The sequence below is a fragment of the Quercus robur genome, chromosome 8 (genome assembly GCF_932294415.1).
Source record: "Quercus robur chromosome 8, dhQueRobu3.1, whole genome shotgun sequence".
Taxonomy (NCBI): Eukaryota; Viridiplantae; Streptophyta; class Magnoliopsida; order Fagales; family Fagaceae; genus Quercus; species Quercus robur.
The window spans coordinates 22,362,309-22,376,089 of record NC_065541.1 but is presented as its reverse complement, the minus strand read 5'-3'; the positions used below and the strand labels follow the sequence as shown (position 1 = coordinate 22,376,089).

General features: G+C 31.7%; 1 protein-coding gene across 5 annotated transcripts in view; it reads left to right on the top strand.

Moving 5' to 3' along the window:
- Positions 1–13,781, top strand: part of LOC126695002 (probable leucine-rich repeat receptor-like serine/threonine-protein kinase At3g14840) — a 102,620-nt gene that overhangs the window by 76,089 nt on the left and 12,750 nt on the right. For 3 of the 5 annotated variants that reach the window (XM_050391593.1, XM_050391591.1, XM_050391592.1), the window contains 17 exons: positions 5,696–5,767; positions 5,858–5,929; positions 6,009–6,080; positions 6,614–6,685; positions 6,904–6,975; positions 7,091–7,162; positions 7,248–7,319; positions 7,436–7,507; positions 7,593–7,664; positions 8,879–8,947; positions 9,716–9,778; positions 10,929–10,985; positions 11,065–11,100; positions 11,294–11,334; positions 12,203–12,579; positions 12,676–12,871; positions 13,495–13,641. In XM_050391593.1, coding sequence (XP_050247550.1) covers positions 5,696–5,767; positions 5,858–5,929; positions 6,009–6,080; positions 6,614–6,685; positions 6,904–6,975; positions 7,091–7,162; positions 7,248–7,319; positions 7,436–7,507; positions 7,593–7,664; positions 8,879–8,947; positions 9,716–9,778; positions 10,929–10,985; positions 11,065–11,100; positions 11,294–11,334; positions 12,203–12,579; positions 12,676–12,871; positions 13,495–13,641 — 1,634 coding nt within the window. Of the gene's footprint in view, positions 1–5,695; positions 5,768–5,857; positions 5,930–6,008; positions 6,136–6,613; positions 6,686–6,903; positions 6,976–7,090; positions 7,163–7,247; positions 7,320–7,435; positions 7,508–7,592; positions 7,665–8,878; positions 8,948–9,715; positions 9,779–10,928; positions 10,986–11,064; positions 11,101–11,293; positions 11,335–12,202; positions 12,580–12,675; positions 12,872–13,494; positions 13,642–13,781 lie in introns of those variants that run through there. The other 2 variants (XM_050391594.1, XM_050391595.1) reach the window with 2 other exon arrangements.

Genomic DNA, 13,781 nt, shown 5'->3' with positions numbered 1-13,781 from the left:
GGGTGGTGGCAAAGGATGTTATTACTACTGGAATATTGTTTGAACCCTCTTCTTTTTATAATCATACACACACCACTTTCCTTGGGAAAATGGGTATGAGATACAATTTTGTTTTAGATAGAGACGACGGAAAATGACACAAAACTGTTTATGGTTTTCTTGGTCATATTTGTAAATTAGTAAATATGACCCGCAATCTCAACCAATCACAGCCACTAGCAAGGCTGCCCACTTCCATCTTATACCTTCATATTTTTATCATCTCCAATTGCAAAAGCACCATCAATTGATTCAATTCTTGAAAAGTGGGTTGTCCTGATTGGCAAATCACACAACAGTTCAGTGGATTTGACCATATTCCAACATATCTTCTTTTGTATGATCTCCCATTAGGAGAACAGATCCTAGCTCAAAAAATTTTTACGTACTCAAAATGATTTATAGTAGAAAACATTTTTGGGAAAATTTGTTTAATTTCTAGTGTTTGGCTATGTTCAAAAGAATGTTTCGAAATGCATTTCTGGCAATTGGCTTGTACAAAAAAATAAAAAACTTTCTATATATTTTTTATATGATATTAAATTACAACTTTGAATATTAATACCTAACATATAAATTCATCCTAAATAGTAAGAAAATCAAAATGAAAAATAAAAAGAAAAATAAAAACTATCAACTAAACTTCTTTATATATATACAAACTAGGCTAAAATACAAAGTGCATTCTCTAAGTTTTACTGAAATTTATTTCAGTCCTCTAACTTTACTTTTGTTCAATTGAGTCCTCTAAGTTTCAAAGTTATTTAATTTAGGCCTTTTGACCAATTTAGTTTAACAAAATTGCCATTAAGTATGCAATTAACTAATGAAAAAATAATTTGAAAAAAAATTCTTACATAAAAAATCTATAAAATATTTTTATTAATTTTATATGTGTTTTTATGTGAAAATAATATTTTTAAAGGGCAATTTTTAACAAAATTGACAGAAGGCCTGAATTAAATAAATTTGAAATTTAGAGGACTCAATTGAGCAAAAGTAAAGTTAGAAGACTAAAATGAATTGCAACCAAACTTAGACAGTGCAATTTGCATTTTAGCCTACAAACTACTATCAAGTTTTAATTTTAGGTGAGACCCAAACTACCCATTCACTAAATTACACTTTTGTTTGCATAATTACAAAACACTTGAAACCTTCAAAGGAACGATTGAAAGATGTTTTTGCATGACTTAAAAAAATTTGGAAGCAATTCCCAAAGTTTTAAGTCATATTGTAATTACTTTGAAGTTTTCCTGGGGTATCTTGGTCATTTCCGTGGTTTCATTTTTTTTTTTTTTGTCATTTTAGGGGCATTTATGTCACATTTAAGATTTTAAAGATATTTAGTCATTTTGAAGTGTTCAAGGTTATTTTAATCAATTTGTAATTTTGAGGGTGTTTCGATCATTTTGGAGATTTTAGGTTGGGGAGTGCATTGGTCAAGTTGAGAAATTCTTAACCAATTCATTACATGTGTGGAAACCAACCCAACCAACATGGGTCGGGTTTGGTTGGGTTGAGTCAGTCGGTTGTGCATACATATTTTACATATTTTATGCCTTGTAAAAAAAAAATTAGGCCTTCTTAATTATTTAAACACTTTTTTCAATAAATTGTTACAATTCATATAATATACTTAGATTATATCAAATTCATCAAAATTAATTCCTATAATACCAAAATCTATAAATTAAAAAATTAAAAAAAACTTATATAAATAGTGGATTAAATGGGTTAAAAAAACTATCCACCTAAACCCTACCCAACCTAAGACTCAAAATAGAATTCAAACCTAACCCAACCCACCAACCCATGAAAACCAAATCGAGGCATCGGGTTTGGTCATTTTTTTTAGGTTGGTGGGTTTGATACACACCCCTAATTTTAAGTGTATATTTGTCATTATAGATGTTTCCAAAGTATTCTAGTCATTATAGAGGATTTTGATCATTTTGAAAGTTGAGTGGCATTTTGGATGTAATGATGGTATTTTGATTATTTTGGAAATATTGGTGGATATTTTGCCATTTTATGGGTTTTAGAGGTGTTTTGGTTATTTTAAAGGCCTGGTTGTAGTCAATTGGGGGGTTTTGAGGGTATTTGTATTATTTTGGAGATTTTTAAGAATATTTCTATAAGTTTAGAAGTTTTGTGGTATTTTATCGGTGAAAGTGGTGAGTTGAGTAATGACTGTATAACAAAACTAACCACAGGTGATTAAAATAATACTTTTCAAACTACAAAGAGGCAACATAAAATTAGTTCTAACCAATAACCACAGGCTGGTAAATTCTTATTAACCCTTAAAAATATTTTAAATTTCCAATCCCCTATTCCCTTTTTGGTTCTGCCCCTGATGGTAGATGTCATCTTGGGGTCACTCCAATAGATACCTCCTTATAGTTGCCTAGTATAGGTGGGGTGCGGGATTACACATATATGACAGAATAATCGAGCCTTGAAGAGTTATGAACACCTATGTTAACAATAAAAGAAAAGAGCAGGTACTCTGTTTGTTTTGACATTAACAGTTTTTGGAAAATGAATAATTTTTAAAAAGTTTTTTTTTTCTTTTTTTTTCCCTAAAAAAATTATCTCATTTTTCTATGTTTGGTAGCATTCTTAAAATGAGTTGGGAAAATATCATTTTACTTTCCTTATTAAGCTTGGCATAAAATAGAGTTGTTTTTTTTTTTTTTTTACAACTCAATTTCACACCAAGCTAAATAAAAGAATGAGGAAATTACACTTTACAACCCTAAACTATACCCCTGATTACACTTTGCACCATAAATTTTTCGAATGTACGTTTTGCACCCCAAACTATAGCTCTTGTTACACTTTTCACCCTCAACGTTAAGTTTTCTGTTAACTTGAATTGAAAAATATGGCATCATGTGAGAAGACCTAATTGTCATTCTTCTCAATGCTTTAAAAACAATAAATAAATTACACTTTACTACCATAAACTATACTCTTGATTACACTTTGCACCCTAAATTTTGAATTTTCATCCAAGTTAACAGAGAACTTAATGACAGAGTGCAAAGTGTTACAAGGGTCATAATTTAAGGTGCAAAACGTGCATTAGAAAAATTAAGGGTGCAAAGTGTAATATAGGGTATAGTTTAGGGTGGTAAATTGTAAACTATCTCATGACTTCTTTTCAAATTTCTGTAAGATTCTCTTTTCAAAAGTTTAACCATAGTTAGTATAAACATAGTTGATAAATTTTAGAATAAAAAAGCAAAATTCTCCACCACCCATTGAAAAAGAAAAAGAAAAAGAAGCAAAACTCACATTTAATATTTTAAAATACACTTTAATTAAAAACTTAAAACAATGGATTTTAATTTAGGGAAGATAGTTTGGAAACCTGCCTTTAAGTAAAGGGCATGTTAGTATACAATATTTTCAACATTAACTTAACAAAGTTTGGTTAAACGGATGTTAAAGGGGGGAAAATATTTTTCCCCTCAGGTAAGGCTGTAAATGAACAGAGTTCTGCCAAGTTTTGCATGTTTGAAATTGGCTCATTAGTAAAAGTCAAAAGTTCAATCTTGACTCAAGCTTGAGAAAAGCCAAAAATAATGTTTGAGCTTTAACTCTTGGGAAAGTCAAAGAGTTTGAGCTTGGCTTAACTTGACTTAATTAATTAGTCAAGCCATGTTCAAGTCAAACTCAAGTCAAGCTTTTGAGCTTAAGATCTATAAAAGCTCAGATTTGTGCTAAAAACAACGAGCTTGTTTAGACCCCTAATTAAAAATTATTACTAGATTACTTTTACTCTAACTTATCTAAATGCAGAATAAGAATAAATAAAGCGCAATCATCAGATCTACTCTAGTGCATGCACATGAATAATAAACAATAAAAGTAAAGCACAAGAGTAAGGGAAGAGAGATGCAAACACAGATAACACCAAGACGTGTTATCGAAGAGAAAACCGAAGAACTTGGCGAAAAATCTCTCCATGACTTTCCAAGTTGAAATCAATCCACTAGTGAATAAGTTGGAGTACACGAATAACAAAAGACTTTCCAAACCTAGTCTACCCAATGTACTTTAGCCCTCCAAGCTTCTGTTACCAATGGACTTCTTGGAGTCTTGTGTTTACTAGCTTTTCGGATCCCACAATACGCCCGATTGCATCCACCAAGCCTCACTGGCTTCTTTTGGCAAATCCCCAAAACTTCCCAAGTTCCAAAACACTCTTTACACTTTGAATATGTGTGGGTTGTGTTTGGGTACAAATCTCCTCTCAAGGTATGACAATAAGAGAGGAAAGTAGAAGATGCTACAATGATTTCTCACTAAAGGATGAGTAACTCTCTCTCTAAAAGATGGGTGTGTTTTGTTGTAGAAAACCTATCTAGAGTTTTTCTTTCTGAATAGCTTCCTTTACTTTTGTGGGTAATGATGGTATATATAGTATGGGTAAAGGGTAAGAAAGTCACATTTAAAATCCTCTAGACAGAGAGTTTCGCGGGTACCTCGTGAAGTACTCGCAAAATATAGCTTGATATTTGACTCTTTAGTTTCTTGCATATGCATCTTACGTGCCCTTTTCGTGGGAACTCTTTTCGCGAACTTTTTGCGAGCTAGTTGTGAAACTGCACTAATCTTCAATTCATGTTCGATTTTTCACTATCTTAATACTAAACCCAATACAATAAAATCCCACAAAATACAAGGAAATAACTAAAATAATTACAATACTTTTTGTCATGGAATAAAGCTAAAATAAAATATAGTTGTAAATCACAACTTTACAAGATTAACAAATTTACATTATGAAATGCTCATATACCCAAAAACCAAGTAAACAAAAATAAGAAAATAGCATACTCATTTTATCATGTTTCTGGTCCCACCTATGATTAGCTATTGTTCAAATTACAATTTTACATTATTAAACCCATCCATTCATCCTTAGTTGTCTATAACTACAATTGTTCAAAATAGAATAATTACATCTATGTTAGATGGTGTAGAACTAGAAAAAACTTATTTGTAACTATTGTGAATGAGAAATGTCTAATATGTTTTATAACTTTACATTAAATGATGGATGAAGAAAGACAATACATGGCCCACTTAAATTTATTTATTTATTTATTTTTAAAATATAACTAAAGTATAAAGTGGTGTTTTGTGAGTAGAGGTAAAGGGAAAAATTGGTAGTGATCATATATGGACCATATCATTATTAAAATATGTAATGACATGGCCCTTTTTTTCTTTTTTTCTTTTTACTCTAAAAAAATGAAAAAGAAGAAATATACTAATGTATTGGTATGACTTCTTATTTAAAAAAAAAAAATGGTTTAACTTACTTTCAGTACTTTTTTTAATTGGAATCTCTTTTTATTTTAATGAGAAATTGTTATTTCATCCATTAATTAAATAAAATGTGGAGATTAAAACTCTCTACTACTTGCTATTTGTGTATTTAAAACAAAAAGACACCTTCAATTAAAAAAGTATTGGAGGAAAGCCAAAAAAAAAAAAAAAAAAAAAAATATCGGTATGAGTAAGACTAACCATATTTATTTGTGTCTTCTTTAATTGGTATGAATTTTAAATTTAATTATTTTATGGGAAAAAATAAAAATTAAAAGGAAAACACATTTTTCTACTGCTGGAAATACAGAGTTCTGAAAGCACAAAATCTCCCGGGCACTCTGCCACCAGAACTGGTGAACTTGCCGTATCTTGAAGAAATGTAAGTACTAGTCAATAGCAAATAATTAACCTGTCTGTGTTTTTGTGGTTTTCATCTCTTATTTATAATTTGTGGCATCTCCTTATACAGTGACCTGACCCGTAACTACCTTAACGGCACAATCCCTCCAAAATGGGGCTCCTTCACAAGGCTTGTCAACATGTACTCTCTCTCTCTGTCCCTGTGTGTGTTTTTGTTTGTGACTTTCATATTGTTATTCATGGCTTCTTCTGTATTGCAGTTCTTTTCTTGGAAACCGGTTGACCGGTTCCATCCCCAAAGAGCTTGGAAATATCTCCACTCTCAAAAGTTTGTGAGTTCTTACTCTTACTGCACTCCTCCACCATTTCACTCTGTTTCTATACAATGTATGATGCCCCCTTATTGATATTGAATTAGTTGAGTGTGTGTAGTGTGGATGTGTGATAAATCCCATGTCGGGGCAAATTTTGCCAAATAATATTATTTTGATAATAATGATTTAAATTGGTACTGTTTTGAAATCATTTGGGTATTTAGCAAAACCCAGTTTTGAAGTGTTGAAAAACACAATCACTTAAAATTCAGTCAAGTCAGCTGAAATCATGTTTTGAAAACACGATTTTAAGTGTTGAAATTGTATCTCTAGAACTTGATTTTATATTAGAGGCTAGATTCTCAAATAACTCCAAAATGGTACCAATTTAAATAAATAATATTTAAAAAGTATTGTTTTACAAAATTTCTCCCCATTTCAAGCATATACTAAACTAGTCATTTTAAGGTATAGTGCAAATGTGGCTAGCATTTTTCTTGTATCGTTACACAATGTTTTGTTATAAAGGAATTCCAATTTGTTATCAACAGGGTCCTTGAGTTCAATATGCTTTCTGGAAGTCTTCCTAAAGAGCTTGGGAACCTAATCAATATAGAAAGGCTGTAAGACCCTTCATTTGAATTACTATATTTTAAAAACTTATTGCATTATACTTTCTTTTTTCTTTTGGTTGGCCTCCCTCCCTGTAGTAAGATGTAAAAATGTCATTATGATCAAGCAAAATTGATTTACATTAATTTTTTTTTACTTGTATAAGTGTATTGATGCATATCTTTTTCAGCTTATTGGCTTTTCTAAATTGGTATTGTTATTGTCATAGACACTTTACTTCAAACTATTTTACTGGGGAGATACCTGAAACGTTTGCAGGGCTAACGACAATGAAAGACTTGTAAGTTTCAAGATCTTTTTTTTTTTTTTTTTTTTTTTTTAAAGAAACTATCTTGAAGATTTTATACATCTATTTTACCTTCTAAATTCACATATTTCTCCCCCCAATACTGCAGTCGGATTGGTGAAAATAATTTCTCTGGAAAGATACCCGATTTAATTCAGAATTGGACAAATCTTGACAAACTGTGAGAATTTGACTGTTTTCTTTTTAAGAAAAGAATTGAACTTGATGTATTATTTACTTATTAAATCAAAATTTCTTAACAACAGGGTGATTCAAGCAAGTGGTTTGAATGGGCCGATTCCTCTCCACATTGCTTTTTTGGAAAACTTAAGTGACTTGTCAGTGTGGCTTTATAAATCTGTAGCTATTTATTGTTTTATAGGCAACTGCATTTTATTTTATTTTATTTTTTGTTTTTTTAACTTTTTACTCCTATTCAAATTTCAATATTTAGGAGAATTAGTGACTTAAGAGGACCTGAAGCAAAATTTCCACCACTTCAAAATATGACAAAGATGAAAACTCTGTGAGTTATATACTTCAATTAAAAGTTTGATTTTATTATTGTTATTATTTTGCAACTCAATATAAAATATTTGATTCTGTTTCAGGATACTAAGGAGTTGCAATATTACTGGGCAACTACCTGAATACCTTGGGAATATGAATAAGCTGACAACCTTGTCAGTATATAATTCTTTTTTACTTTCTTGTTTGCTGTACATTTTTTCCTACTAATTTAAGGGTCATTTAGGATAGGCTAAATCAAATTATTGACTCTGCATTTTGGCTGTCTGATGGTAGCAATTATCCAAAAGGCAGTTTATATGCGTGTGAGCATGCACTCTTGCAGACAGTTTTAAGTTTTAATTACCAACCATGGATATACATGAATATATGGTAGCATAAGTACAAGACATCTATATATATGCTGATGGACTATAAATCCAAATGTCTTTTTCCTTTTTATTCCTTCTCAGAAAAGAGTACTAATTTTTTAGAAGAATAAGGAAAAAGTGAATCTGGTGATTAGCCAGTCAGAGGTTATGAAAATGTAGAGAAAGGCTTCTATGGTAAAATCATATCAGGAACCCACAAGAAGTGACTTTTTTGAGAATGGAAATAAAATTTTTCTTTAACTTAGTGAAAAAAAGAAAGAAAAAGAGTTGTATCTTAAAACTTTTGAGTTTCCTGTACCCCTGGAGCATTACCTTGTAAGCAAATGATATCTGAATGCCCATGTGGAACACAAGCACACGGTTTTCTGTGTGTATTTGTCTAAGTCATGTGCATGTGTTGTGTCTCATTCCATCTCAAATGAATTAGATGCTTGATACAAGTACGTTTACTCAGTAGTTATTGTTGGTACATATTTTGTGAAGTGATATGCATGAGCAGGAAAATGACAAATTTGAATAGCCATTTTGGCTCAAAGTTATCACTGCACATAAATCAAGTTCATTTTTATTTTCAGCTTCATTGAAAGAAAAAAGAAGAAGAATTTTTTTTGTTCTCATTTATTTAAAATCCAAATCATGCTCAAGTCTACAGTTGGATTTTTTCCCCCCAACTTGCTTGAAAAAAAAAATTAAAAAAAGAGATAATTATATCTATATCTATATCTATATATATATATATTTATATAATAACCAAATTAAGTACCAAGTCTCCAATAAATACTTGTTTATGAGATAGTTATGTTAAATAAATAGTCTTTTAGTTTGTGTATTTTTTATTTTATTTATTTATATTTTTTCTTACGTTTCTTTCAATTGCAAAGTTCAATATGTTATTTGCATAATACAATTTTTAGAGTAAATGATTTGGAATTTTTTTTTTCCCTTTTTTGGAGAGTTTTCTGTTTCACTAAAATTTGATTATATAAGTTCTCTTGCAGAGACCTCAGTTTTAACAAACTAACTGGAGGAATTCCAAGCAGCTATGTTGGTCTTGATATAAATTTCATGTAAGCGTTTTGACTTTAGATGCAGATTTCCTTACACTGAAGTAAAGGAAGCTGTCTAAGAAATTGTGTGAAAATGTTTGATTTTGTTCCATTCTGAACATACCAAGTAGCCACTACATCAATTTGATTAATTGCACAAATCCAAAATTTTGGCCTTAAAACATCTCGAGTAAGATAAACAAATCAAGTAATGATAACCTTTTTTGCATTAAATTAAAATGCAAGATGAATTTTAGGCTTAAAGTTGGCTAGTGTGTGCGAAATCCAACAATATGCTTTAAGGATAGAGTTATCAAAAAGCCTTTAGAGTAAAATCTGGCCATCCATAAAATGATTACTGAAGTTAAATGTAGACCATTCTTGGGGTTCAAGTGATAGTCCAGTAGTGATGGCATCCTTTATGGAGCCTCATGCCCATGGTTCAAACCTCCCTCCCCCTTTCCCACTATCATCTACCTATATATATGTGTATAAAAAATAAAAATAAAATGTAGACCCTTCTTTATTGTCTTCTGAGTCAGAGTTCCTCTGTCATATGGTGGATGTAATTAACAGTCCTACTTCTATTGGCTAGAGGTCCCTTTTATTTTTCCTTCAATTCACCACTGTTAATATATATTCCAAAATCATGAGAATGTGTACATGTGTGTGTTTGTATTTCAAGTTAGCCATTTCACTGAGCTCAAAATTTGTGTCACTGCCAAGTCATATCAATGTGCTGTGTAACTACATAAGTTGTTCTGAATCTTGTAGATTGAATTTGTTTAGGTATCTAACTGGGAACTTGCTAAGTGGACCAGTGCCTCCTTGGATGCTAAACAGAGGCAGCATGTAAGCTTCTCTTCCAAATTAATGTGAAGGAGTTTGTATCATATGCATTAATTCATTAAAGGGTAAATCATTAAAATTCATGCATTATTTGTTCCCCTTTACTTTGCTAACTCCTGTGGAGAATGTCTTGTATAATGTAGGCAATCTAGGTTTAACTGTGTTCTCAACATCTGTTGATAACCACTGGTATTAACTAGTTATTTGCATGTTTGGATATAATTTCTTCCATCTGATTTGTTGTGGATGGTTATATATAAAGGAACCTTTTTTGCAATGAATATTGTTTCTTTAAAGGTTAATTTACAAAACCATCTTTGATAGTTAATCAATTGCAGCATAAACGAGTGCATCAAAATATATTAAATAGTGGAGTCATAGGAAACATTTTGCCTATACACTTCCCTAGCATTTTGCAGAACTCATAAAAGTATTGTGGGGATTCCAAAAGTTTCTAAATGTTTCCTACTCTCCATAGTCTTCAGCTATTGTATATTCATTAAAAAAAAGAAGAAGGAATCACTTATTCGATAAAATTTTAATCACTTAATCGCTTCAGGAGCCTATCACTTCAAAAGCCTAATCTTCTACTTCTACATGGTCTTATCCTTTGCACTGATGCACACAAATTGTCCTATCCCTAACAATCCCTCACCCATGCACACATCAATTATCCTATCCCTTGCAATCCGCCCATGCATCATCCAAGAATCGAACAGTGATGAGTCGTATTACTTAGCTCCAGCTATCATATTATATCTCCTTTTTAACTTCAAACTTTAAATTTTAGTATCTTTGTATAGTTCATAGTTTAACATGAAGGAAGGAGTCTCCTTATTTTAGGTTAGCTCTTATGATCTTGATATTTGCATATGGGGTTGGTTATTTACATTATCAAAAACACAAAGGTATATTGGGCTTAGGTAATGTAATGGTAAGCATCTTTCCCATATAAGAGTGGTTTAGCTTATATGTGGGAGTTTGGATGAAATCTTTATCTCCTAAAATATGTAGGATTGAGTTTCACTGAATGAAAAATGAAATATTATTACCCCTTCCATATATGTTATCAACTATCCTGCGTAAAATAAAAGTTTATTATTCATGCTTCATTCTGTTAGGTAATGAATTACATCATAATTTTTATGTGCAGCGATCTTTCGTATAACAACTTTGCCAATGGAAGCTTAATTTGTGAACACCAAAGCTTGTAAGAATGCTTTTGTCCGTGTGTAAGTGTGATCTTTTATTTACTAGCTAAGCTTTGGACTTGGTGATATTTTATGTAGGAACTTGTTTACAACCTCTTCAAAGGGGAGTGACATGTAAGTTTTTTAAGTTCACCTTTCAAAACATGCATTACAAGGGTTTTTTGATATTAACTTTCTGGTATATTGTCTTGATTCATTTTTTATTTATTTATTTATAATCTTCAATGTAATATTGTCTTGAGTCATGTAACAAATATTCAATCACAATGTAATATTGCTGACTTGCTTTGGTGGATTGGCTTATCAGTGGAAATATTTCGTGTTTGAGAAGCTCTTCTTGTCCAAAAAGTAAGTTCTTGTTTGGGCTATTATAAAATTGATTTAGTATAAAATTCTTCAAGATTTACCTATCAAAAAAAAAAAAAATCTTCAAGATTGTTATGCTCATGATTGCTTTGGTTCAGATCTGTACCAGTTCCTCAAATATATCCTGAAGGGTTTTTTCTCATGCTTGTAACCATACTGAATAATGAATCTGTTTTAAGAGATCCTCATTTACATCTAAGTTTTAAAATTCTTCTATGCTACACAATTTTGCGGTTGCTAAATCATTTTACAGTTTCAAGTCTTTCTTACAGACTTGCAGTCTTTAACATGACTAGGCACTAACCATGTTTTAATTTTTTGTGTTCGGAATTGAGGGCCCCTCCCTTGCTTGTGGCCCCCAAGATTGGAAATTTATTGTAAATGCTTCCAAGTTTATGAATCTTTCTCATCTAATTTATGTCTTTCTAAACATTTTATTTTTTAATAAATCTTCCAAATTTTGTCTTTCTGAAGTTTGCAGAATAATACTAATGCACTGGGATTGAACTTTTGTTGTTAGGATCCATTTCTAGCCATTATGTAGTTATCTGGCTATCTTATCTAACAGTGGCATAAGTCTCATTGGATATAGTAACACATAAGGGCACCCTCCTAATAGTACTAAACACAAGAATGAGCAGTGTCCTTGAATGACCTTCTCATTTGGCTTGATTCTGCACCAAATGAAACTCTGTCTCATCACACACTCCTCCCCCAACCGCACCCCCCCCCCCCCCCCCCCAAAAAAAAAGGGAAAAAAAATATTTTCCTTATATAATTTGCATTAATATTAATTTAAATATGTTTAAAATGTTCAGCTGTTACTAACCCATTTTTCCTATTTCCCCAGTTGTCTACTCCCTCCAGATAAATTGTGGCGGACTGGAAGTAACTATAAATGGGAATACTATGTATGATGACGATACAGAGCCAGGTGGAGCTTCAAAATTCCTTAAGAGAGGAAATTGGGCATTTAGCAGCACTGGTAACTTCATGGATGATAAAGAATCGACAGACATTTATATTTTGGGAAATTCCTCCAAACTCACTATGGCTAATCCTGAACTATACATGACTGCACGCCTTTCTCCTCTGTCTCTTACTTATTATGCTTTTTGTTTGGGAACTGGACCTTACAAAATAAACCTCCATTTTGTGGAGATAAAGTTCACCAATGATAATACATATAGCAGCTTGGGAAGGCGTGTATTTGATATTTATATTCAGGTATTTATTGACATTATGCTCTGACCTTCATTAACCAAAGTTCTTATGTTTATAGCTTGTTACTAGCTGGTCACTAACATGTTTAGAATATTGAAGGGAGAGCTAGTGGAGAAGGATTTCAATATTGAAGATGAAGCTGGTGGAGTTGGCATGGAAGTCATAAAACATTATCTTGCAGTTGTGAATAATAACACCTTAGAGATCCGTTTTTATTGGGCTGGGAAGGGTACAACTGGCATCCCTGAAAGAGGAGTCTATGGTCCTCTTATTTCAGCAATTTCTGTTCATCCTGGTAGGTTTAGACCTTGCATTAGCTTCTTGTAATCAATTTTGGGAAATAGACCATGTATTAACTTGCAAATCCATGTTTATCTTCATTCTATAAATTCAACATTGTCAAGAAATTCTTTTAGTGTAATGCCCTAGGATCTACAATCTACTCATTTATTTAACTATGTGACTAATGTCTTTTGGGTTTTGGCTTTTCAATCAGGATTTTTTTTTGGGTCTAGTTTTATTACTTCGATATATAGGACCCTAGAATGCGTCTAAAGTCTTATACTATTATTGTGATGATTAATGCATTCCTTCATCAGTATGTGTGTACAAATCCCGCAGAATTCAGATGGAGTGGATTTTATTTTCATTTTTATTTTATTTTTTTTCTTAAAATCTCTACTGCATTCAGGAAAATTTAAGCTGATAATTGTCATAGTGTTTTGAAAAACAGTCGTGTTCATTTAAATTTAGAACTTGAGAAAAGAAAGAATCTTGATTATTTCTTCATTGAAGTGGTTGTAATGGTTTTGATGGAATTTTTTTTGTTCTTTATGCATTACATAGTTGGCTGGATCATGATTTTACCCCCTTTCTGAGGCACTAATATTATATCTTTTGAACTATTTCTTCAATTAGACTTTAATCCCCCATCAGAAAATGGCAGCAGCGTATCAGTAAGAGAAGTAGTTGGAATAGTGGCTGTAGGAGCATTCATTCTAGTTCTGGTTCTGGGTATCCTCTGGTGGAAAGGCTGTCTAGGACAGAAGAGCAGAATGGGACAAGGTATTTAGTATTGTAAATGCATATTGATTTGTTCCTATGGAAAACTTATATGTTCAGTGAATTGGATTTTGCATTGGAGCTTTTTGCATGTGTATATGTGCCCCTGATACGCATGCTTGTAGAATGACTTTAACTATTCA